The following is a 24,862-nucleotide window of genomic DNA, read 5'->3' on the forward strand; positions in this document are numbered from 1 at the left end:
AAAACAGATTTTTGTTAAAAAATATGATTCACAGTGAACGAATTTATATACCTGGGGGCGTTCCTTAACACTGAAAATAATAGTACCACACAGATAAACCGCACAATTTTTACGGCCAACAGATGCTGTTTTGGATTCAATCGCATACTTAAATCCACAATTATATCGAGAAATACAAAAATGTTGGGACGTTTCGAAAGAAAAATACTAAGGCGAATCTATGGAGCAGTGAATGACAATGGAGTGTGAAGAAGACAATACAACTTTGAACTTTATAAAATATACCAGGGATCTGATATCGTAAAACATATTAAGATAGGACGTCTGAGGTGGATAGGAGAAGACGATGGATAGGGATGACTGGAGAGAAATTCTTGAGGACGCTAGAACTCACGCAAGGTTGTAAAGCCGGAATTATGATGATGAAGGCAAATATCAAGGTACCTACTATGCCCCTAAAGATGCTCTGTCCGCGAAAGTACTTCGGCGAGATTTAATAAAAAACTTGATATCTGCCTTTTATTTGTAATGTTTAAATATCCAATTGCTATCGATGAAAGATACTTTAGAACCTTGTTTGTTATTTTATCTGGTCCAATTGCTTTTCTTGGTGAGCTTATTCTAATCAGCTAACTTATTTATCTACGTGATGTAAAGCGTATCTTTGGGCGTTTCTTGTTGTGTTTCGTCGACTTCTTCTTGTTGGTGATAATTCATTGCACACTCTCTATTGGTAGTCCTCCTCATCACCTCAGCTTTCTCTTCTATGCAGCAAACGATCCCGTTGTTACTGTATAGTGGGGGAATGATTTCGTTCTTGTTCTTTTGGCCCTCTTTTTAGCTCTGTACTTTTCCCTTATAATTTGGCTTAGTTTCTGGTTAAAATATGTAAATCTTTCCATTTGTATTGTATATTCTTCTTTGGTGCTGATTCTTAGAGCTTTTTTATACCTAATGTTTGCGAACTTTTGTACTTTTTCTTCTAAATCTTATGCGTTGCCTATGGTTGGGATGTTTCTCATTTCTATGCTTACAAATCTTCCAATATGTGTCCACTTTGTTTTCTTTCTTCTCTTTGTTGTTGGTGTGGTCTTCTTCCTATGTACCTATTTATAGGAGTATGAGGTTATGATATCCTGATTCTTCGTTTAAGGTTTGGATTTCTGTCTGTAGTTCTAGGTTATTTACTACTACGAGTACTATATCCAGAAGGGTTGGTAGAGCATCTCCTCCTGGAAAATGAGTTGGTTCGATGGGCCCAATTGCCATGGTGTGGTAAAGCCATAAATGTAGTTTTAAGCCTTTCGGATGGTAATATTTTATTAAATAAGCAACATAGATGTTTTTAATTCCTTAATTTTATCATCTCAGCTTCTCCAGGCGTCTTTCCGTTTTTAAATTTTTGATCTATTTCTAATACCAGCATAGTCTGAGTTAGGTGTAGAATTGCTAAAGTAAGTTAGATTTGATGCTGTTCGGGCATCGAAATATATGGTGTTAACATATTCCTCCCCATTCTAAGTGAATTTTATTATTGTCTGTCAAAATTTTGTTTTGTTTAAAGACGGTCATGATTTTATTCTTACAATATCCTGTGATCTGTTTTAATTTCTTGTAAAAATTAAGTGAGTTATGGTTCTGCTTCTTGAATTCCTGAAGCCAGTATTCTTTTGTTGTCTTATTTTATTACGTATATCGCTATGTTACTCTACTTTATTGTTTTTCAGTTAAGCTATATAGTTTCATTCCCGTCTTTAATGAAAAATATGTTAGAAGAATCATTTATTATTACAAAAATGAAATCCTCTTTTATGTTTTGGTAACGTCAATGCTTAATTGAGTATTGTACATATATTTTTTTATATAATTTTTAATAATCTGCATAAGCCAGGCTATTGATAAATACCTTTCGAACAATTGGTTTTTTGTAGATATTTCAGTTAACTTATCATCATGTTATTGCGAATATATTGTTTAGTACTAATCTGTGTATATACTGTAAGTACGTTATACTAAATGTAAAGTATTACTATTTACAAAAAATATTATTTTTTAGAATGCACAGATTATTGTTAATACTCCTAATGGACAAGTTAAGGGAACCCAGGAACCTGGTACAGAGGGTAGCTCCTTTTATATGTTTCAACAAATTCCATATGCTAAGACTCCAACAGGATCATTGAGATTTAAAGTAAGTAACACAGTATGATTTTTAATGTTTATAAAAGATATGGCGCTTTATAAGAGACCAAATTACGGATATAAAGAAACTAATAGACACAAAATACGTAAAAAGGAATACATGGTTTGAATATTTAAAAAAGCTGTATATATAGGGAGAACAAAGGACAATCGAACAAGAAACACCAGAAATAATTATAAAAAAATAAGTTTATATAAATACACAGAAAGTTCAAAACATATTTGAAAGAGAGTAGAAAAGCTGCAGGTAAAAATGGGAGACAAAATGTAGAGCATCCATATGCATTCATAAGCGTACATAAAAACAACAACAACTTAATTCCACATGCTAAATATTGTAAAATATACTTGCTTTTTATTTTTAAGGAACCACAACCAGCCGATAAATGGGAGGGTGTCTTCGACGCAACTATTGAAAATAAAATGTGTTATCAACAAACTGCCGATGAACAATGGGGAGCTACTGAAGATTGTTTATATGTCAATGTTTACACCCCAACGGTAAGTATATATAAATATATAATAATAATATTATTTAGCTAAAGATGACAGGCTTATTAGTCAAAAGGTCACCAAAAAAGGATATAATGAGACATTCCTCATCATCAGCAATGTTGTGGGTCTTACGGTGACATTTTTTTCTATATATATATATATATATATATATATATATATATATATATATATATATATATATATATATATATATATATATATATATATATATATATATATATATATATATATATATATATATATATATATATATATATATATACCCGGTATTTAGGCGTTCCACGCCCTTCCGGTAGGGATCTATGGAGCAGTATCACCTAGCCGCAAGCCCTTATCTCTTGCCGTACTGCTCCACCATAGGCCGATCAGATACCAGCATATTCTAGACTAAGCCGCAGATTCATTTTAGAATTTTAAACTACTGCGTTAGCCTTTTTGTTTGCTATTCACCGAGCCGGGGATTTGAACTGACATCTCTCGCATTGAAGCGAAGGAGAAGCCAGCCGCCCAGCCCGCTTGGCTATCCGACCGAAACATTTTTTTCTAAATTTTTTAAAGAGAACGTCTCTTTGAGACCTCTTTGACGTCTTTTTCAGGGCTTCCAAGGTCTCAGTCTCTTAAGCCCCCCGACACTGCTATACTGATCATTAACCAATGCACTAATGCCACTGAGAAGATGACAGTTCATTTGTAGCGTCGATGGTGACGTGCTTTGGGTGGAGGTTGGCGTGGAAGTTAGCGTGAAGATTGGCGCGGTGATTACCGAGGGGGTTGGCGTAAACATTTCTAACAGTAAGATTTTGATTGGCGGGTGGAGTGGACGATATTTTTTATGAGAGGTCATAAAGCACAAAAATTGGCTTCTTTTAATTAGTTATTTGACGTCTATTTTTATTAGGTATATAGAAACCTGCTGCAGCTTTTTACTTTGGATTGAACGTATTGTGTTTTCTTCTAGTGTTTGAATGTCGAGTTACTGTAAGTGAATATGTTAGTTTATCTATAAAAATATTAAATCGCTTTTAGTATCCATCACCAGACCAAGAAATGCCAGTTATGGTCTATTTCTATGGAGGAGGATTTATAAACGGCGCTGCTAATTTTCATGGTTACGGACCACATTACTGGATGGAACAAGGAGTTATTATCGTGACAGTTTCATATCGTGTAGGTGTATTAGGTAAGTCAATCTGGACTTATTATAAGTGAGTGTGTATTGTAATTATTACACAGTACAACAGCCATTTTATTGTCAAAGAAATAAGAAATAAAAAGAATTAGGTTATTTACTTATAATATGTAATCCGGAATTAATAAAAAAATTAAAAATGGAAAGACAAATGGCAGGAGCTGGACACATAGGAAGGCAAGAATCTAGACAAGCTTGAAGATTTATAAATAATGTAAGGACCAACAAAAGAGAAGAAACTGTGATAAACTCCATAACAAAAACGAAATGGAAAGGGCATTAAAAAACATAATTGGTAGTATAAAAAACACCAGAATATAGTACCGTATCACAAAACATAATCGAGGTCGCAGGAAAGCCAATCAATATAAACAAGGAACCGACCTAAAAAGCAATAGCCTTATTAAAAAACTGCTGCTGCCCATGGCCGAAAGAAAGAAAGAAAAAATCAGAATTTGAATGGACAAATCCTTCTTACCATCTCTGTTATACCTAACCGGTACCACAGACATGGAAAGAAGGATTGCTAACATCTATACATAGGTGAAATGTAGTAAACAAAAGCCAAATAACTACAGAGGTATTAACGTAACTAGCACACTAAGTCAACTATACGGATGAAAAGGCCTCATAAGTAAAGAATACCATCTCTCGTCTCCAGGACACTGTCGCCTTAGTATTATAAACTCGAGCCTAATGACTTCGTAGAATAGTCACCAAAGGCCATAATAGACTTTGTTAAAAAGGCTGGGCTGAAAAGAGAACTTTAACCTAGGGATGAGCCACAATATGTCTTATGTTTTTATGAAACAACTGGCATTTATCTAGTAAGGAAGCCTGTAGTATTGAGATTAATAACTCTTAATTATTATCAAGACTCTTATAATATAAATCCTTAATTCTTAAATATTAATCTTAATTGACTGAGAGGCCACTGGCATTTACTGCGCACATAAATATACACCATACACCCGTTGACACTTAATTTTTTGGCAACATGGTAGATTTACATTAAGAATGAAACGATAACGTTGTCAAGAATTTTTATTAACAAGTAATCAAAAAAAAAATTAATAATGTGTTTGGCGACCCCGTAGCTGAATACACTCCTGTATACGTCTAGGCATTAACAAAATGGGATGATCGATGTCTGCTTGTGTCATCTCGTTCCAAGCAACTTGAACTTCATGTATTAACTGTGCCAGAGTCTGTGGAGGATGGTGCAAAGTGGACAGTCTCCTTCCCATCATATCCCATACATATTCGCTAGGATATAAATCCGGAGCACGGGGTGGCCACGGCAAAACATTAACGTCAGCTTCTTGGAAAAAGTCCATATTTTGACGAGCAATATGGGGACGCGCGTTGTCTTGCTGAAAAAGGACGTCTCGATATCCGTCGAGATAAGGCAGTAAAGTGGTTTGTGAGATGTCATCAACATAACGCGTAGCTGTCATATTGCCTCGAATAAACACAAGTGGTGATCGGCTACCATAGGCAATAGCCCCCCAAACCATTACTATAACTGTCCTGTGTACATATCTCTCAACAGCAAACTCGATATCTCGTCGCTCTCCACGGCGGCGTCTTACCATCCTACGACCATCATGCATTTCTAAACAGAATCTTAATTTATCGCCGAATGCTACATTACGCCATTCTGCCACCCAATGCTGCCGTTCTCTGCACCAATTCAAACGTTGATGAGAGTGATCCACAGTCAAAGGAAGCACTAGTCGTGGGCGGAATGAAACCAGTCCAAAGGCTCGAATGCGACGATATAGTGTACGCATACTAACAGGTCTACCTACTACTCCAAACCATTGATCAGCAATTTGACGCGTAGTAGCAAAACGGTCTCGCAGAGCAAGTAATCTAAAGTGCCTATCTTGACGGTCTGTGGTACGCTTCGGTTGACCAGTAGGTCTTCTTCGTATTCCTCTACCTTCGTTTGTCCACACACGACAGACACGCATAACCGTCATTGCCGTACAATTAACGCAACGGCCTATTTCGCGATACGACAAACCCATATCTCTATACGCAGTAATTCTGCCCCTGTCAAAATCGCTTACATGATGGTAATTTTGATGTCTTCGAACTCAAGGCATTTTCTTACACTGAATACGATTAGACTGAGGAATAATAACTAAAAATTTCAATACAAACCGGTTTTTACAAATCAGTATCTTCACAAAAAAATTTAAAGGTAAAACTTTATTTTTACAAAAAGTAGAAAAGATAAAACATTGATATTGTTATCGTAGCATGTTTTAAATGTTGTCATTCTGTTGCCAAAAAATTAAGTTCAAAAATTTATTCCTTCTAGGTGTAACACTTCTAATGTCATTGAGTATATATAAATATGGAGTACCAAAATAGGAGGTATTATTATCATTTCGTTACAGTTTATTTCGATGCTTTCCTATATTGTTTTAATCAATCATTCTTGTAATTGTCAGCAAGTCCGATCAGTATTGTTGTTTTTGTTTAGAATTATGTTCGTTTACCATTCGATAATATAAACAAGTTAATCTGCTGGCGTAATGAAACTAAATATTATAAATTCAATAACTAACTAAGAAACAAAGGCGCATCACATCATTACAATTGCGTTCTTTAACTTAATATTATGATTTTTAGCTGACAGATGCTTGTTTTCCGCAGTAGTTCAGCCCCATTAGTACAAATATCCGTCCTATATACATTTTGCTACGTGTTTGACTGGGTATGTTTTCCCGATAAGATGAGAGTTATGTTGCTTTCAGATCCAGGCTTGTTTCCGGTCACGGATGATGCTTATCGGTACTCCTACGACCGGATCTCCATCGAAGTATTTTGTAGCTAATACTCTTCTGCACTTGCATCAGCTCTTCCGCTGCCGTTATAATACTAAATTTATTTTCAATAATTTTCAGGATTTCTTTCTACTGGTGATACGGTTATTCCAGGAAACTACGGTTTGAAAGACCAGCAGCTTGCATTAAAGTGGGTTCAACAAAATATTCAATCATTTGGAGGAGATCCAAATAAAGTGACAATTTTTGGTCAAAGCGCAGGTGGAGCGTCTGTAACTTTCCATCTAATAAGTCAAAACTCGGCAGGTGAGCTATTTTAGTATAAAAGTCTAAATTATTTGTTCAAAGTTTAATTTTCATGGGTAGATATAACTGATTTTATCTTTCTAGGTCTTTTTAGAGCTGCTATAGCACAAAGTGGATCTGCACTCTGTTCCTGGGCGTATCAGTGGAAGCATAAATCTATAGCTTCCATCATAGCAACAATTATAAATCCAAATTTTAATCCAAACGCAACTTCTCAAGAAATATTAGATTTTTTGCAAAATGTTGCTGTAGAAGACCTTGTATTGGCATCTACAAAAGTTCCAGTAAGTAATCATTATCATAATCATAGAGTCTATAGCAGCCACTATTGTATGAAGAACTATCTTAGTTGGAGTTCTTACTACGTACTTTCCCACTAAAATATATACTCTAGAAGCAATAATAGACAGTTATGGTAAATTGTAATTTTCAATTAAAACTTTTATGATCATATGAAGAGCATTTGTGAATCTACACTGATGTTAACCTCTTATAAAAACAGCTTTTTAGAAGAATTTTACACATATTAGAAGACATATTATAATTTTGTATTAGAAGCTATGATAAGAAACCAAATCGATTATTTTATCGCTAACAGAAGATTTAAAAATGTGATTAAAAGCTTGAAAACATATCCTAGTGCTGATGCAGACTCCGACCACAATTTACTTCTTGCCAAAGTGAACATTAAATTGAGAAAACAACAGAAAAAAAGTAACATTAGAAGCTTGAGGGTGAAAAATGTCAACAACAAATAAATGAAGCGAAGTTTGTGGCACCAAATATAGTTGCTTTCCATTCATTCTCTTGAAAAATATGTCATTTTCTCTTGGATTTGTATCGATTTTTTCGATACTCGTGCTCATTTCGTCCATTATTAATTCTGTTCTCGTGATATGCGCGGATAGTGCTTCGATTCTGGTATTCTCGATATCTGTCCTCGTTCCATTGGCGGTTTTGTCTATTTTCGTTTTCCCTCCTGGAAATGAATTCTCTTTTTGTATAGTTCCTCCTATAATTTTGTCCTCTATCTCTGTACTCGGGGTGTGTTTCTATGTGTTTCTCTGGGTCTGTAATTTTCGTGTAATCTTCTCGCCTTTCTTTCTCTCAAGCATTTGCTTTTTATGTGATACTCATCATATCTTTGTATCTTCCATCTTGCAATTCTTTGTTGATTTCTAATGAAAGTTTCTAAGTTTCTAAGTGAAAAATGTCAACAATAAATAAATAAAGCAATTGCACCAGCATTCACAGAAGCGTCAAAAAAAAAGATATTAAGAGTGCCTGGAACGAAATGAAGGCAGCAGTACTTAACGCTGGCGAAACGTTAGTGGGTAAAAAAGAATTAAGTGCCAAAAAGACTGCATGACACCAAATATTATAAAGCTCATAGAAGAAAAACGAAAATACAGAAATACAAATAAATAAAAATACAAGCAAATGAAGAAACTAGTAGAAACGCAGATCAAGATATCGGGGCCACATACATAAACACTATTTTCTACACGTCATCGTGCAAAGAAGAGTAGAGGGAAGGAAAGGCTTGGTTGAGGAATATCAGAGATTGGACTAACCTCAGTATTGAACAGATATTTCACGTTGCAAAATATAGGGAAGCCTTTAAAGAAATGATCGACAACCTTCGTTAGAAGACGGCACATTAAGAATAAGAAGCTTTAGGTAGGACAATGAAATTCTTTCTCAATTGCACTTTTGCAATAAATACCTACCTTTCTTTTAAAAATCTTTTAATATATCTTTTAATTTATAACTACTTAACATATCGGTATTTAGTATATTAATTTTACAGGCAGAATGGCATGAGTCTGAAATAATTAATGGATTTCTTTTCACACCAGTGGTTGAAAATGAACACGAAACGGCCTTTTTGACAGAAAGGATGTACGCAGCAATCGAAAACGGCCATGCGCAGCGAGTTCCTTTACTGATGGGAATCAATTCAGAAGAGATGATTTGGGATGGAATGAGTAAGTCACTTTAAAAATGATGAATTGCTTACACATTTGAGTCCATTTCTAAATAAGTAAATAGAGCAGTAAAGAGATTTATTCACAATCAGTTTATTATTATCTTGGATGTCCGGTTTCGATATTTCAATGTTTTGCTCATCGTTAGGTTCCCGATTAGGTTAGTTAATAACTAAAAGAGAAATTACAGTTGTTCTAATTAATAAATTATGACAACGTTTAATCAAAATTTTAATTTTATGAGTGTTTCAATAAATTATACTTATATAAACGTATAAAGGATATGCTCCGTGGTGAGCATACTGTATAGTCAAATAGGTCAAGACAGTATTTATGGAGAATATACTTTTTCGCACATCGATAATAAGTAGACTTAGGCAAATATGCAAATTGCATATTTTGCATATAATGCATAAAAAATGCAAAAATGTCAAATTTTGCATATTTTTATAAAAGTGAGCATAAAGTGCATATAATTTGAAAATTTGGCGTTAAAAATATATTTTTATATTCAAACTTACAGATAGCATAAAAATGCCAATATTTAATTTTGTTTTATAATCCCTTGGTATTCAAATTCTTGGTATAGTAACTAATAAAAGACAGCGGCTTAAAGTTTTTTCACGTTTTGTCCTGGAAGTAAGGGTTTGTGTTTGCCAGTTTATGTCTCTAGGTAAAAATTTTTATTTTGACGGTCAGTTTCACTTGGTTTCACTTTTGTTGTAAAATTGGAGGCGTAATCAACGTGTATTTCTAATTGTGAATAATTACTATGCTTTGAAAATGCCGAAAATAAGCAATGTTTCAACTTGGATAAAACCCTTACAAAGATGGATAATCCCTATGGATATGGATTAAGTTTATTGCTCATGTTGTGGCAAAACCGTGAGTACATACGTATTATTTTTTATTTTATTTTAAAAATTTACACGGTGGTACCAACAAAGATTTTAAAATTGGAGATTATGTTTAAAAAAGTACCGACACAAGGCTAGTTCGCAATAAATCGATGTATTTTTCTTTTTTCAAGCATTTTTTAAACTCCTTGCGATAAAAAATAGGATATTTAAAATTCAAATCATTCAATAGTCTACTGAAAGGTAGCTAACATTTTTCTTCTAACAATAGCATAGTTTGCTTTAATTTTGCTAAAAACAAAAACATACCATATATTGGACTTAATTAATTAAGTGCTTTTAATTTATGCTCACAATATTTTTTCTTTAAATGTAAACAGAAAAGACCAAGAGCCTCTTTTATTACCAGGTTCCTTCTGAAGTGATGTTCATTTTTAGACCTATTGTTGAATATACCTTTTCTAATTCTTGTAGCATTTGTCGGCAAAACGCAGATGATTGGGCATTTCCCGTCTATTTTCATTCCTCTATTTTCCCATTTTAAAGGCATATTCTAGGACCGTTATAAATAATTTAGGTGAGAGAGTGTCGCCCTGTCTCACACCACGCTTTATATGAATTTCTCTGGTTGTATCATGTAGTTTTAAACGTATTGTGGCGTTTTGGTACAATGTTTGTACTAACTTTGTAAGCCGGTAGTCTATTCTATTATTGTTCAGAGCAGTTTTAATGCTGTCTAATTCCACAGTATCGAAGGCTTTGTGAAAGTCTACGAAGATCAGTACCAGTGATCATTTATATTCTATCGATTTTTTTATTAAAGTTTTTACTGTTTGTAGGTGATCGTTTGTTCTGAATTTTGAGCGGAAGCCAGGTTGTTCTCGGGGCTGGTAGAAATCCAATTTTTTTTCACATCTTGTAGATGTGCTTCAATAAGCTGATTGGCCTATAGTTTTCTAGGTGTGCCTTGTCCTCTTTTTTGTGTAGTAAAATTGTTACTGCATTTTTCCATGTTTCCGGTAAGCAACAATCTGTTAGACAAAGGTTAAACAAAATTTTTATTTGGTTGAGAAAGACACTTCCGCCAATCTTTATAGCTTCTATTACGACATAGCACGCATGGTGCTTTGACTTGTGTATACTTCTTGATAGAAGTCTTCAACTATGTGTAGTAGTTCTTCTCTATTTGATGTGGAGACTCTTTCTTTGTTCTTTAGTTTGTTTATTTCACATTATCCATTGTTTAGCCGTCTTCTCAGGACTTTCAGACTTTTATTCTCTTCTATAGTTCGGTGGATCTTTTTATTCTTAAATTTTCTTAAATCTACATTATTTATGCATTCATTTTGTTGTAGGATTTTATTGATATTGTCGTAGTATTCATTTAAATTTGTTGGGTCATTTCATATCGAATTGGCTTTCTTTCAAAACATTTGGATCTAGTTTGGCTCTTACCATTCTATGATCGCTGCCTGTGGTAAAGCTATTAAAGACTGTGACATTTTGAATGTATGTTTTTTGTCACTGATTACTTACTTCTTAACTTAGTAGAACTATTTTTAAAGGCTTTGATCAATTGTGGAGACTTAAATTATGCTAGAATAAGTTGTGCGTTCATTCAGATTATAAATCTTTAAAAAACTCAATAACAGAGAGATACACTGAGATATGAGACACGAATATTGGTGTTACACTTGTCACTTTTTTTTAATTATTAAGATTAGTTTTTACGATCTTTGTCAAGAGGAAGATAGACATTTTAGAAACTTTTTTTGATACCCTTTTGTGATAACTGTCTTTTTTATCGAACACGATTACTGTTGACAGCTCTTCTTCTAGATTTTTTTAATGTGGCCATCATTTCAGTAGGTTTATATACATAGTTTATTATTTAGAAAAGTTTTTTCTTATATTAACATGTTTTCCTTAAAAATTATTCCACCCGTACATGTGCACAAAAGTATAGTCCTCAAAATTGCTATCTTAGCCTAATTAAGCACATTATTATGTTTACCACGCGCTACATACCTTGTACCGTAATAAAAGTATACTTTTAGACCACAACCTCAAGTTATAGCACCTGTTATTTCTATTTTAGTAATTTAGTAACCTTATGCAGGTCCTCACGATGAGCATAAAATCGTCCAAGGTAATATTATACTGATTGTGAGTATTTTCCAATTTACTCACTTAAAAAATGTTGTTTCCATTATTAAATAGCTTCAAGTTATTTTTTCTTTTGAAACTTTTGAAAACCATCTCATATCGATTCTTGTAGATAAAGACGACTTTAAATGGACAGCATACTGGCTTGACAATAACGCGAATGGGCTCGTTAATGAAAATATGCAGATACATGACCAAAACCAAATAGACACTGTAGGTGCTGCAATTAGAGAAGTGTATACAAATGGAAAATTCGAAGATCATCTTGGTGATGCCATTGAAGTAAGTAAAGTTTAGTATGATTGAGTAAATGAGTTGGATCTTACCGATCCTATATCTACAATTGTTAAGAAAGAATTCTGTCATAAAAAATTTAAATTCACTCCTCCATTTTTCGTTTTACGAGCTGTGTTTTATGAATTTAAGATACAAAATTTATTTAACACTAATGGACAGAGAAAAATACCTATAGATACTTATATAATCTACTTTTCCTCGTTTTCAGCTATTGTTTTTTGCACTATTTATCATTTTTTATTATTAAAAGTAAGGTACTGTTATTTGATATACATTTTTGGATTTATGAATTGGATTTGGAAAAGTTTAGTAATAAAAAATATTTCTTAGACCTAGTATAAATATGTGTTCAAATTTAGTATGAAATTTTACTGAACTTTATAAAATATAAACTACGAAGATTCAGAATTCAGTTCTGTTTTACAGTTTTTCAGTGATACCTCATTTGGAAGAGCCATTATTCAGCATGCCAAGCTTCAGTCCCAGTTTAGTGATGTATACTTTTACCAGTTTTCATACCAAGGAACTTTACCAGGAGAGCGCCCATACTACGAAGGTAATAATAATTTGTTGTTGACTTTATCCTTTAGCCCTTGTGTTAATTTTCTTGCAAATGCAATAATAGCTTAGGCGTTATATATATAGTAGCCAAATCAAGAGCACCTTGCCCAAGCACCTGCACCAAGCTGCCTTTATATGGATCCCCTCTCACATTGGTACATCTGGCAAAGAACTCGCAGATTAGCATGCTAAAAAAATTTCAATAGATACCACTTTAATAACTCATCCAAATTTGCAAATATTAACCGGGAATATCCTTACATGCAATCACCCTCATTGTATAAGCCATTATATGCTTGCCCAACTGGACAATCTAGACAAGACCTTACAATTATACGAAGAATTCATATAGGCACACCAACTAAGACACAGCTTCCTGATGACATCAGATGTCCGGCTAATCTGTCAAACACTCCAGTGCCAACTAACAGTGAAACACATTCTTACCAAATGTCATTAATGTAGTGAAGTAAGATGTCAGCTAAATCTTAAACCGCAGTTTTATATGGGCATAACTTATTAATGCTATTAGGTATACCTTTTGTAAACTTGTTTGTAATGGCCCCCGTGTGAGTGGCTATAGTTGCCGACCACGTAAATGTAAATAACTGCAACTGGAACCAAGGGGTGTCTGGGCCATACCTTTTTCATTCTTAAACTGTAAATGTATTTAAGTTTTTTGCTGTTGGCTGTACTACAAGAATGTGCTTTCCCTCCAAACATTAATTCTAACCTTCATATTACTTTCGGTTGCTGTGAGAAGTTCCAATTTAAATTCGTAGTTATTTTTTATGAAATCAACGTGGCGTGCTTGTGATTTACATTATTGTTTTGATTATCAAGGTAAGTGTTTTACGATGTATTTTAGTGTAAAAGTGTTTGATTATTATTCTATTAACAATGTTTAAATTGTAACTGGGACAATGACTAACAATTGACTGGGACCCATATTGGAAGTAACTGGGACAAGTCCTGGTCCCAGTTACCCCTCAGGACACCCAGTACCTAAAATTTTTTCCATCCTTTACTTTTCAAGCCTAGGTTATATCAGATTGTTTGTATTTCAGAAAATGGTCGAACGTACATAAGAAAAACTCAAAAAGTCTTAGACCCTGCTAAGACAATTGAAGATATTAGAAATAGCACCAAGACGATACGGGGTGCATCATTATTTTGCAATATTCCACGATCTACACTGAAGCATCGAGTCAAAGGAACGCGTGGAACTGGACTGACTTCAAAAGAAGTACCACTCAGTAACTATCCTTCCTCAGCCACAGTACAATCAGAAGACAGTTTAGGCCTACATTTTCAGTAGCACTACAACAGATGCGAGTCCTGTTATAGCCACTGGAAATCAAGAAGACTACAATTATTCAAATGTAGGGCAACAAGTATCCCATACTTCTTCAGATACGGTACAATCAGATGTCTCGAACGCTTTAATCCTAACAGAACAGCCAGGGAAACCTCTGTCTCTACCTTTGCAATGGTTGAAAGAATACAAGCTAGTTCTGCAAACGAAGTTCAAGTAGAAAAAGAAAGCCTTGTCTCGCAATTGAACTTCTTTACAAACACGTAAATCATTTGAGAAATTGTTAGAAATTATGAAAATCGATAAAAAAAATCACAGAATTTAGGGAAGAAACGAAAAAACTGGTCATTAATGTGAAATTATCACCTGAAAGGAGGAGAAAGAAAAAAATGAAATAAATTGAAAAAAAAAAAAATATGAAAAGAAAGGATATACCGAAAGCTAAACGAAGTAGGCCTACACTAAGCTTTTTAAAACACAAGAAAAAGAACAGCTTTGATTGTATATCAGAAGTAGTGATGATGTTGATTTGCAAGATATTGTAAAAGAAAATGAAAAATATTTAGATTTCAATCTTGAAATATTGATGAGCAGACCTGCGACATTGTCAAAAAAGTTGGTGAATATGTAATCTTAAGTATGAGAAGAGTATTTTCCAGGAAAAAAAAGCTTTACAGATGCCCAGGTTGAAATTTCATCGATACAGAAATCTTTGAAGTCTTGGAAGTGGCCAGATAAAGCAGATATTGGAAAATATGATTGGGATGACGTTATTGGTGCAATTTAAGAACCAAAAATTATTTCTAAAAGAGGGTTTTTGCATGTGAAAGATAGCAGCATTTGTGGGACATTATATGAGACTATAAACGCTTCTTTACTAATCGTATTTTTCAATTTGCAGTTTCTGTTGCATGAAGAATCTTGTTTAGAATATATTAAGATATTAGTTTTGATTTGTTCAGTTTTAATAAACTCTTTAAATGTAAGTTTATAAACTCTTTAATTTAATGGAATTAAATACAAGTTGTTAGCTGCAAACTGTGTATAATTTGTTCATAAACCTTATCTGCTATGCGAGACGATACCCTTACATTGAGTCTGGTTTTAAATCCGCTCATTTAAATTATTGTTTGAGGTTTCTTTGAAAAGTGTAAAGATGTGCAATCAGGCCCAGATAGCCCACAATGATTTCTACCAGCTTTTATGAGATTTTAGGCTGGCTGCTTCAGTTGCCCCCTGTTAATTCAGGTAACTGGACCCACCGTACGTACAATATTATTATTTATTTTATTATTACTGTAATACTATTTAATAAATAGTATTAAATAAAGTCATGTTTTTATACAAATAGTTTAAAATTGACTTATACTTTGATCATTAGGTAACTAAAAATTTGAGCCGAACGCAGATTGTTGTAAAATCATGATCCAATTCTAAATTCTCCTTTAAAAGTGGCCTATTCTAAAAATTGTAAAAATTAATTTGTCCACCGAAAACTGAAATTAGAGCAAAATCATTGTTTATTTTCAATGGTCCTAAATCTTTAATATTTCGACTATCCAAAACCTAAAATTTTAAATCTATTCATATAAAAATTATACCCATGTGAAAACTTGCTATTAATCAAATAAAAACGGAACAGGATTTTTACTGGTTTTACAGTGAAACCGGATTTATTGATGAATACTAGTCACACCAATAACAAATAACGTAAACATTATTCGATAAAACGTTAAACCAATTAAAACAGACAGGTGTAACTCACTTACTGCGAAGCAGGTTTTTTATTATTCTTACAGGTAAAAACCAAATTTACGTATTTACATTTTTATTGGTGAATCGATAGTTTTGGGTAGGTCCGTGTATTACTGGTCAGACCACTGTCGAATAACTATTTAATTTGGTGTTTTTTTGAAGTTGTGTGAGTAACGCTTGAATATTATTCGATAAAACTGTTAACCAATAAAGAAAGAAATGGCGTGTAATTTAGTTACATTTAGTAAATGCTAAGCAGGTTTTTTATATATCATTAGCGATAAAAGTAGAAGTAATTATATACAAAGTGACAGTTTATTTTTTTATCACTCCGAGATATTTCGGACTGAATGTTTGTTCTATAAGATCGATTCAAACACATCAGTCCCATCACAGATCCGACGCCGAACTGGTACCATCTCGTCACAGAACTTTTATAAACTATAATAAAACAACTTACTATCTTGACTTCAAGTTGCAAGATATGAGTTGGCCTACGAGATTATTCATATTAACTATATCGAATGAAGCTTATGAACCTCCTCTTGAAATTAGAAGAAATTTATTAAGCGAAAAAAAGGGAACTCAAAGCCCATTCAACAAATCCCAATTATTTTCCAGTATATGTCAACTTAACGAATCAGATCTCACTCACAAATATTGGATTAAAAAGCCATCTCCACCTTTGTGCACTGCTTTACAGAACAATTCAATTTTTCAAAGAATTTTGCCAAAGTGCAACTGAAGTTATAATACCCACATATAGTGACAACATCAAATTGAGCAACAATATTCTGAGATCTGTTTTGAACTGTAATAGTGATGCCACAGTTATATACACGGACGCATCTAAATCAATAGAAGGACTGGCTGTGCCTATTTTCTACCCTCAGGAGGTTCTGAATTAAGTACCAAACTTTCCAATGAGTTTTCAATTTTCTCGGCTGAATCATTGGCCATACTCGAAGCTTTAAAATATGTTAAAAACTCTTATATTAAAAAATCGTTAATTCTTTCAGATTGTCTTTCAGTTTTACAGAACATAAAAAACACTTGTTTGCTCAAAACATTCAGTAATCCTTATATTTTTTTAATAAAGGATCAATTAAAGCACTTAGCAGACTCTGGCTTTAATATAAAATTTATTTGGGTTAAGGCACATATTGGACTCAAAGATAATGTAGATTACTTAGCTAAAACCAGTATAATATCAAGCACTTATTGTCATATTCTTTATGTGTATCAGATGCCATTACGATTTAAAAAAAACAGCTATCGACATGAAAAGATGAATGTAATCTTTACTGCTTTACAAACCAAACAAGATACACCACTTTACAACCAGTTATTCCAAAAACTACTTGGTTTCTTCTTCATGTGCCTTGTCCGTCCGACCGTTGGCAATCAACATGGCTATTCTGACTTTGTTTACGGCAGATCTGAATAGTTCAGCAAGTTTTAGAGCACGAGTGTCTTCTCCTCCCTGGACCCCTTCTGCTGTCTACTTGGTTTAAGAATTTTAAATCTCTCCACGTAAATATATAACCACCATAAATAGACTACGTCTTTGGGACATGTTTTATCCGTGGTCCAGTTTTGTTTGTCTACTAAGAATGTCTTGATAGGCCCCTAGACGAGAAGCAAGTGACCCTGTAAGTTTCCTTGTCGCATATTCTTCTATTAATTATCCGTTAGTGTTCTATTAGGGATAGAGTTGTGTATTTGTCTGATTGGAGGAATCTATTGCAACTGGCTGAATAACAAATGTCTATGCCATTAAAAAAAAAAAATTTATATCGAATGCACCTTTTTTGAGGTAGGCCTTACGACATTATTACGTTAAAAATTTACAATTATATTTTTGGTAGATACATGGTTATATTTCCTGCACTTGTGAGCTACTCAAGACAGAGCTAGCTAACAGTTTCTTTGAATTAAAATCTTAGGGATACAGTCTGCACAACAGATGTTACATGTTATTTTTTATTATGAACTTATATCTACCTAAAGGACATGAAATTTACCAATAAACTGTTAAATTGTATTTTAAAGTAGTTTCGAAACAAATTCAGAGTTCTGCTTTAATCTGAAACCTTCTAAAAATTGCAAGGTATAACAGACGTTGATAAAGATGTTAATAGAGACATGGGGAATCTAAAATTTGCATTCCACGACATGTCTATCAACTAAGCAGAAATCCTTAACGAATTTGTTTCCTTGTACTCATACAGAGTAGATCCGAATAAAATAAAAAGACAGCAAAGATTTGATTTCACGCACAAAGCGGCTATGTATCTGTTGATACGTATTTAGACTTAATAAGTCTCATCAGAACAGTTATTCATAGGCGTTCTCAACGTGAAAAATAAATCTTTTCTGTCTTAAGAAGCAACAATAAAATGGCTTCGTTATGGACGCAAGTCATTCTTCGCAAATCTTTGTTCTTTTTCATTTTATTCGGATCTACTCTGTATGCGTATAAGAAATAAATTCGTTAAGGATTTCTGCTTAGTTGATAGACATGTCGTGGAATGCAAATTTTAGATTCCCCATGTCTCTATTAACATCTTTATCAACGTCTGTTATACCTTGCAATTTTTAGAAGGTTCAGATTAAAGCAGAAATCTGAATTTGTTTCGAAACTATTTTACGGATGTTTCTATCAGATGTCGCTTTTGCGTCCATAACGAAGCCATTTTATTGTTGCTTCTTAAGACAGAAAAGATTTATTTTTCACGTTGAGAACGCCTATGAATAACTGTTCTGATGAGACTTATTAAGTCAAAATACGTATCAACAGATACATAGACGCTTTGTGCGTGAAATCAAATTTTTGCTGTCTTTTTCATTGTATTTTAAAGCTACAAATTGAAAAAAAGGCTATTAGACTCTTTTAGGCATGATCATAACCAGTGATCGAATAAACCGTTGGTTCAAAGCTTGCCGCTCTTCTATGAATGTGTCAGAAAGCTCTTGAAGTATTGGATAGTTGAAGATCACGAATATTTAGTTGTTTTCCACATTTCTGCAATCGGATTACAATCTCGCCAAGGAAGCCACTTCATACGAGTAATACCTCTAAGGCATAAAAATAAAATTTAGGCCAATCTGACCAGCAAAGAGCAGTAACGAGCAACTTATCTGTAACTATTTATTGTTTGTCTGTCAAGAATAAGTAGGTTCGTGCGTGATTCCAAAGCAATTCCAGTCCAGACAGAAACACATCCTCTTTTATAAATGCAACACTTGAAGCTATATATTTTGCGAAGTATCTATCGCCATGTTCTTTCCATAATTAGAATACGGCCATCTAAATGATGCAAAACAAATCTAAATTAATCCGCGAAGAAATCGTTACGCCATTGCACTGCAGTCCTGTGTTGATGTTAAGTAATTCAAGTCTACGGATTAGATGTTTGGTTCTTGTTAACTGGGGATGTCGAGCACCTCTTCTGGCTCTGAGTCCACTTCTGTGCAATTTTTTGAATGATAGATCAGCTTTGGGGAATGCCCTTGTCTGTTCTAAGCATAGAAACCGATAATCTAAGATTTCTTTTAAAAGTAAACTGACGGAAAAGTGGAAATTGCCAAATTCTCTTTGTAAAGAAAAGTATTTTCTCAGTCAATTCTCTTAGTAAATAATACCTTAAAAAGTATTAAGCGGCATTCCGTTAATATGAAACAGCGCACTAAAAAACCCTTTAAATTATAATGTTTTTATATCTACGTAGATATATTTTTCACTCAAATGTTTTTATTTTAGGAGCATATAAAGTAGCCCATAATGACGATAACAGTTACCTCTGGGTGTTTGGAAATTACACGAATTTGAATACCTTTCCACCAGGTGATGTTTTGACAAGCAAAAGATACCGAACGTTATTTAGTAATTTTGCAAAAGACTTGTAAGTATCTGTGAAAATTTTATATTATTTTTCTATTTATGCAAGTGCATTAACAAATTATGATATACATATAGCTTTTTTCAAATGCAGCGGAGAAAGGTTTCACAAAATATTTTATCGCATAAACAATAGAAAAAGCTATGCAGTGGCGTTGCAATATTTAACAATTTAAACAGAAAATATTATATCTGAAACCGCAAAATATTGTATTACTCACTCAAAAAATAACTGAAATTTGCTTTACAAAGTTTTTTTTCACCTTTTAAATCATAATTATATACTCATTAAGGAGATGAAAAGAACTGATAAGAATTATTTCGGAAATTTTTAATCATTGGATTTAAAGGAAGATTGTAACTCAGTTCCAATAAGTATTTTTAGTCTCACAAAGAAAGATGCGAATACGCGATATAGAAACTATTTTATAAAACTATTTTATAGAAGAAAGACGGCTAATAGTAGCACGAGTAAACCTGTAGTAGAGTATTTCTGAACCTTAATGAAGCAGCCGTAAAATCTAACAATGGAAATTTATTTGTTCTTATTTTCCGGCTTGTTACATCACTTGCACAACCAATAGAGTTTGTTGGATGAAGAGGATCTGATGAAGTTTTGGAAATCGTCATCCATCAAAGATGGAATTTGGAAGGAATCATTAAATATGATGATAAAAAAATTATTACACCTAAATCAACTGAATTGGTGTGCAGTTGAATGAATGATAATGAGTTTGAAGAAATATTGCTTCTTCTTCTCCTTCCTTCTTGTATGTAGGTTTAAAGCCTGTTTCTTCTTCAATATTAGCCTCCTAAATTGTTTATATTATCGCACCATCTTTTTCTTGGTCTGCCAATACTTTTTTCTTTCTCGTCCATTTGGTGACTTATCTCTTGCTATTCGCACTATCCTATCCTCTGCCATTCTACTAATGTTTTCATTCCACTCCTATTTCCGTTTTATCACCCATTCATTTACGTCTTTTATATTGCATGCTTTTCTTATGTTTTCGCTTCTCTCACTATCCAACAGACTTTTCCCTGATATTCGTCAAAGTATTTTCATGTCTGTTGTTTCTTATAGTCGTCTCATTTTGATGTGTCAGGTCGTGTCTCCGCTGTGTATGTTAATATAGGTCTAATTGCTGCTTTATAGATTCTTGTTTTTTGTGTCTTGTCTTAGGTGTTTGTTCCTCCAGATTGTGTCATTAAGAAATCCCGTCGGTTTAATTGCTTTTAAGCTTTGTTGTCTTACTTCTTCAACATTTCCGTAACTAGTTATATCTATTCCTATATATCTAAACCTTGCTTCCTGCCTTATTATTTTCTCATCAATTTCGATTTTACATCCTAGTGAGTATTTAGATGTTGTCATATACTTGGTTTTTTCTGCTGATATTTACATATTGTATTTCTTGGCTGTTGTATTGAAGATATGTGTTAATCTTTAGAGCTCGTCTTATGTCTTGGCGATTAACACAATATTTGGAATTCTTTGGTTCCCATTCTGTAACCATGACTTTGACATAGTGGGGCTTAACGAGTCACCCTGTCTGACTCTGCTTTGTACTGGTATAAATTGTGTTAGTTTTTCATTTATCTTTGCCTATATTCCATTATGGAAGTAGATGTTTTCGAATATTGCCATTCAAAGAAATTTTGAATCATCCCGGTACGTCACAATCTGATATATTAGAATTAAGAATGAGTAATTAAGTGAAAATGAGAGTCAAGATGAAGAAAATGATGACACGGTATCGATAAAAGAATAATTCACCAGGAGGCTGAGAAAGCTAAAAATGTTCTACTAGATTATTTTGAGCAACGAGAACTTTCCGATAATATCCACACTTTGAACTTGCGCAGAATATATCAAAAGATTTAAAAAATCATGACTTTTAACACAGGCCTAAGTGACTGACTCTTTTTTGAAAACCATAGCTACCCAAAAATATATAAACGCTTTATATAAACTCAAGTTAATCTACATACCTACGTGGTTTTTATTTTTCTTACTCAGTATAAAAGTTTATTTATGTAGAAATCTATATTTTTTCTAATGTATATTTTTATGCAATTTAAAAGTTAGGTTCATCCCATATTGGTATCACAGGCAACGAACTTGCAGACAGCCATGCAAAACTTGCCTCAACATCATCTGATAATACGGTTAATATACAAATTAGTAAAGATTTCAAATCTCACATTAAGAAACGAGCAAGAACCCGATGGCAACAACACTGGGACACCAATAACTCAGCATTACATCAAATCCAACAGTTAGTCGATAGCCCCCTTGATTTGATCTCTGCCAGTATGTCCAGACGAGATGCTATTGTAACACGAAGACTTCGAATAGGACATACAAGATTAACACACGGATACCTGATGTCATCCAGCAACCAACCCACTTGTGAGACCTGTCAATCACATCTAACAGTTAACCATATTCTCACCGAATGTCATCAATATTCAGCAAAAAGACTATTTTATTGCCTTAAAAGTGATATAAAAGACATACTCAATAACTTGGATCAAATAACCTCAAGTCTAAAATTCCTCAGAGACGTTCAGTTATATTATAAAATATAATTTTCATTGTATTCTAACAATATGTACTCTATAACATATTCTTGTAATTTATTGTAACAGTTTTACATTTGTAACCGTTTTCGTGTAAGTGGCCTTTGTTGCCGAGCACGTTAATTTTCAATAAAAAAAAAAAAAAAAAAGTTAGGTTGAACTTATCAGATTTATTTTTTCTGTTATCTTTTTATGTTTCATATGTGTATATAGGTATATAATGTCTACGTATGTACAAAAATAAAAAATAACACTTTAATACAATAATGTTAATATTTTCATTTAATAAGCCATTATTTTAGGAATCCAACATCTGAATCTACTGACATTTTGGGAATAAACTACTGGCCAACAGTTAAACCAGGCAACTTCCAATATTTGGACCTTAACGAAACCCTGACTATAAAAACTGATCTTAAAAAGCAGAGGCACGATGGCTGGGTCGATATTTATAACAGATATGCTGCAAAGCCTTATTATACTTTTTGAAGGATTCTATTCTATAAAATAAAAACTATTTAACAAAATTTGTCTTATTTTAAGAAATATCATTATGAGCAGTTAAAAAATGTGCAATATATCTTCTTGAGGAAGGTTCAGCGGAGTGAGAACAATGCCTCATGAGTTTGCAATCTCAGCTGAGTTTTAAATTTTGTTTTCACCTATTATACATTAAAAAAAATAGTGAAAACCTTTAATTATCTACGTCCGTCTTCCAGTAAACTTAACTATACCGTTATTAGAACAGATAGAATGGGAAATGAGATGTCCAACGAGAGATTACAACTCAAAGATGGTATTAAAGGAGAGGAATTGGACCCCATTCTTCTGATTCCAGAGTTGTAACCAGAATTTTAACTGGAAGTATTGTTTTATATCAATTTTTTTACATTAACTGGAAAAGTAAAATGAATTTTTAAATTCTGTTTAGTTCAATATTTGAAGAAGTGCTTGTTGTATAAATCGCAAGCATTAAAAACTCTATAATCGACCATCTTGTTCCTTAAACTCTAAGACGAAAGCTTTTGATTCTGGCAAGCCAAATTAGGTAAGATGTTTCATATACATAGAACTTTTGGTTCAGGAGTTGTAACCGGAAGTACCACATTATAGTCGCAGAAACAGTACATGTGATATATCAATCCACGAATATTGAAAAGTTATGACCGGAAGTTTGGCAAAAATGATTCAAAATTAGTGACATCGTGTATCAATTGAAGAGAGTTTAAATATCGACTTCTATTTCTACTTCCAGTCACATTGGGTGAAAACCTAATATTTACCAAGTCCAATTATTTGTTTCGGTTTCCTTTGGTGTAAGCAGTTGGTTAAATCAATGTTTCAAGTAGGAGCTGGTGTTTATATTTTTCTATGATCTCTTGGAAAGCACTCGTTGACCGCTAGCGTTGGACGTTGGTAAATCAATAAAAATAATACAGCACTAGGCCGAACATTTTTAATTTACAGGTATACTAGGTTTACGCTAGAGCGGTGATGTTGTATGCATTATCAATATGGAATTCTATGGCAAAAACCATATCTCTTTTTGGACCTATCAAAGGCATATGACTGTTTAGTGCATGACCTATTATTTGATAAATTGGAGAAATATGGTATACGTGGACCAGCATTGAACTGGTTTAAGTCCTACTTGGCAAATAGGAGACATTTAGTAAAAATACATAAAAACACTGAAATAAGCATCTCATCTGAAAGCACTATCAATATTGGAGTACCACAAGGAAGTGTGATTGGTCCTTTACTGTTTGAGATCTATATCAATGATCTTCATGGTCTAGTGGCTAATACTACTTCCAGCATAACAAATTATGCAGATGATACAAACATTTTAGTCAGTGGTAAAGACATGTCTGTTCTAAGCGTTAATGCTAGTTTAGAGTTCCAGAAAGCTAAAGACTGGTTTTCTATGAATAGGTTGGTTTTAAATCAAAATAAAACAGATCTTCTTTTGTTTAAGACAAATTATGCACATTCAGATATGCCAAACAGTATTATTGTAAATAATGACACTTTAAATATTAGCAGCAGTACCAAATTTTTAGGATTATATATTGACAGTTTTTTATGTTGGGATAAACATGTTGACCAGTTATGTATGTCTTTGAGTAAAGTGATTTACAGCTTTAGAGTTCTAAAAAAATACATGAATAGTAACTCATTAAAAACAGTGTATCATGCTAATTTTGAAGCAAAATTTAGATATGGTCTAATAAATTTTGGCCACAGTAGGGACATAAATAATGTATTTCTGGTTCAGAAAAAAATAATCATGTTATGTTTAACTTAAAAAGTAGGGAATCATGTAGAGGGCATTTTAGGAGTAATAATATTTTAACAGTTTACGCTGTATTTATTCAAGAATGCTTACTGTTTCTATATAAGAATAAAATACTCTTTAGGAACTTTG

At 33.2% G+C, this 24,862-nt stretch overlaps 1 protein-coding gene across 1 annotated transcript; it reads left to right on the forward strand.

Annotated features, from left to right (window-relative positions):
- The first annotated feature begins 1,887 nt into the window (after positions 1 to 1,887).
- Positions 1,888 to 22,948, forward strand: LOC140434118 (para-nitrobenzyl esterase-like). Its single transcript, XM_072522157.1, has 11 exons — positions 1,888 to 1,998; positions 2,057 to 2,191; positions 2,569 to 2,703; positions 3,745 to 3,898; positions 6,826 to 7,011; positions 7,096 to 7,295; positions 8,822 to 8,999; positions 12,135 to 12,304; positions 12,746 to 12,875; positions 19,714 to 19,855; positions 22,737 to 22,948. The coding sequence occupies exons 1-11, from the start codon at positions 1,954 to 1,956 to the stop codon at positions 22,921 to 22,923; spliced, it is 1,662 nt and encodes a 553-aa protein (XP_072378258.1). The 5' UTR covers positions 1,888 to 1,953; the 3' UTR covers positions 22,924 to 22,948.
- The last annotated feature ends 1,914 nt before the right edge of the window (positions 22,949 to 24,862 follow it).

Source organism: Diabrotica undecimpunctata, chromosome 2 (genome assembly GCF_040954645.1).
Source record: "Diabrotica undecimpunctata isolate CICGRU chromosome 2, icDiaUnde3, whole genome shotgun sequence".
In the NCBI taxonomy this organism is placed as follows: Eukaryota; Metazoa; Arthropoda; class Insecta; order Coleoptera; family Chrysomelidae; genus Diabrotica; species Diabrotica undecimpunctata.

Coding starts and splice junctions, on each gene's coding strand:
- LOC140434118 (XM_072522157.1), top strand. CDS start 1,954: ATGTTATTGCGAATATATTGTTTAGTACTAATCTGTGTATATACT. Junction 1,999..2,056: donor TACTAATCTGTGTATATACT/GTAAGTACGTTA, acceptor ATTATTTTTTAG/AATGCACAGATTATTGTTAA. Junction 2,704..3,744: donor TCAATGTTTACACCCCAACG/GTAAGTATATAT, acceptor AATCGCTTTTAG/TATCCATCACCAGACCAAGA.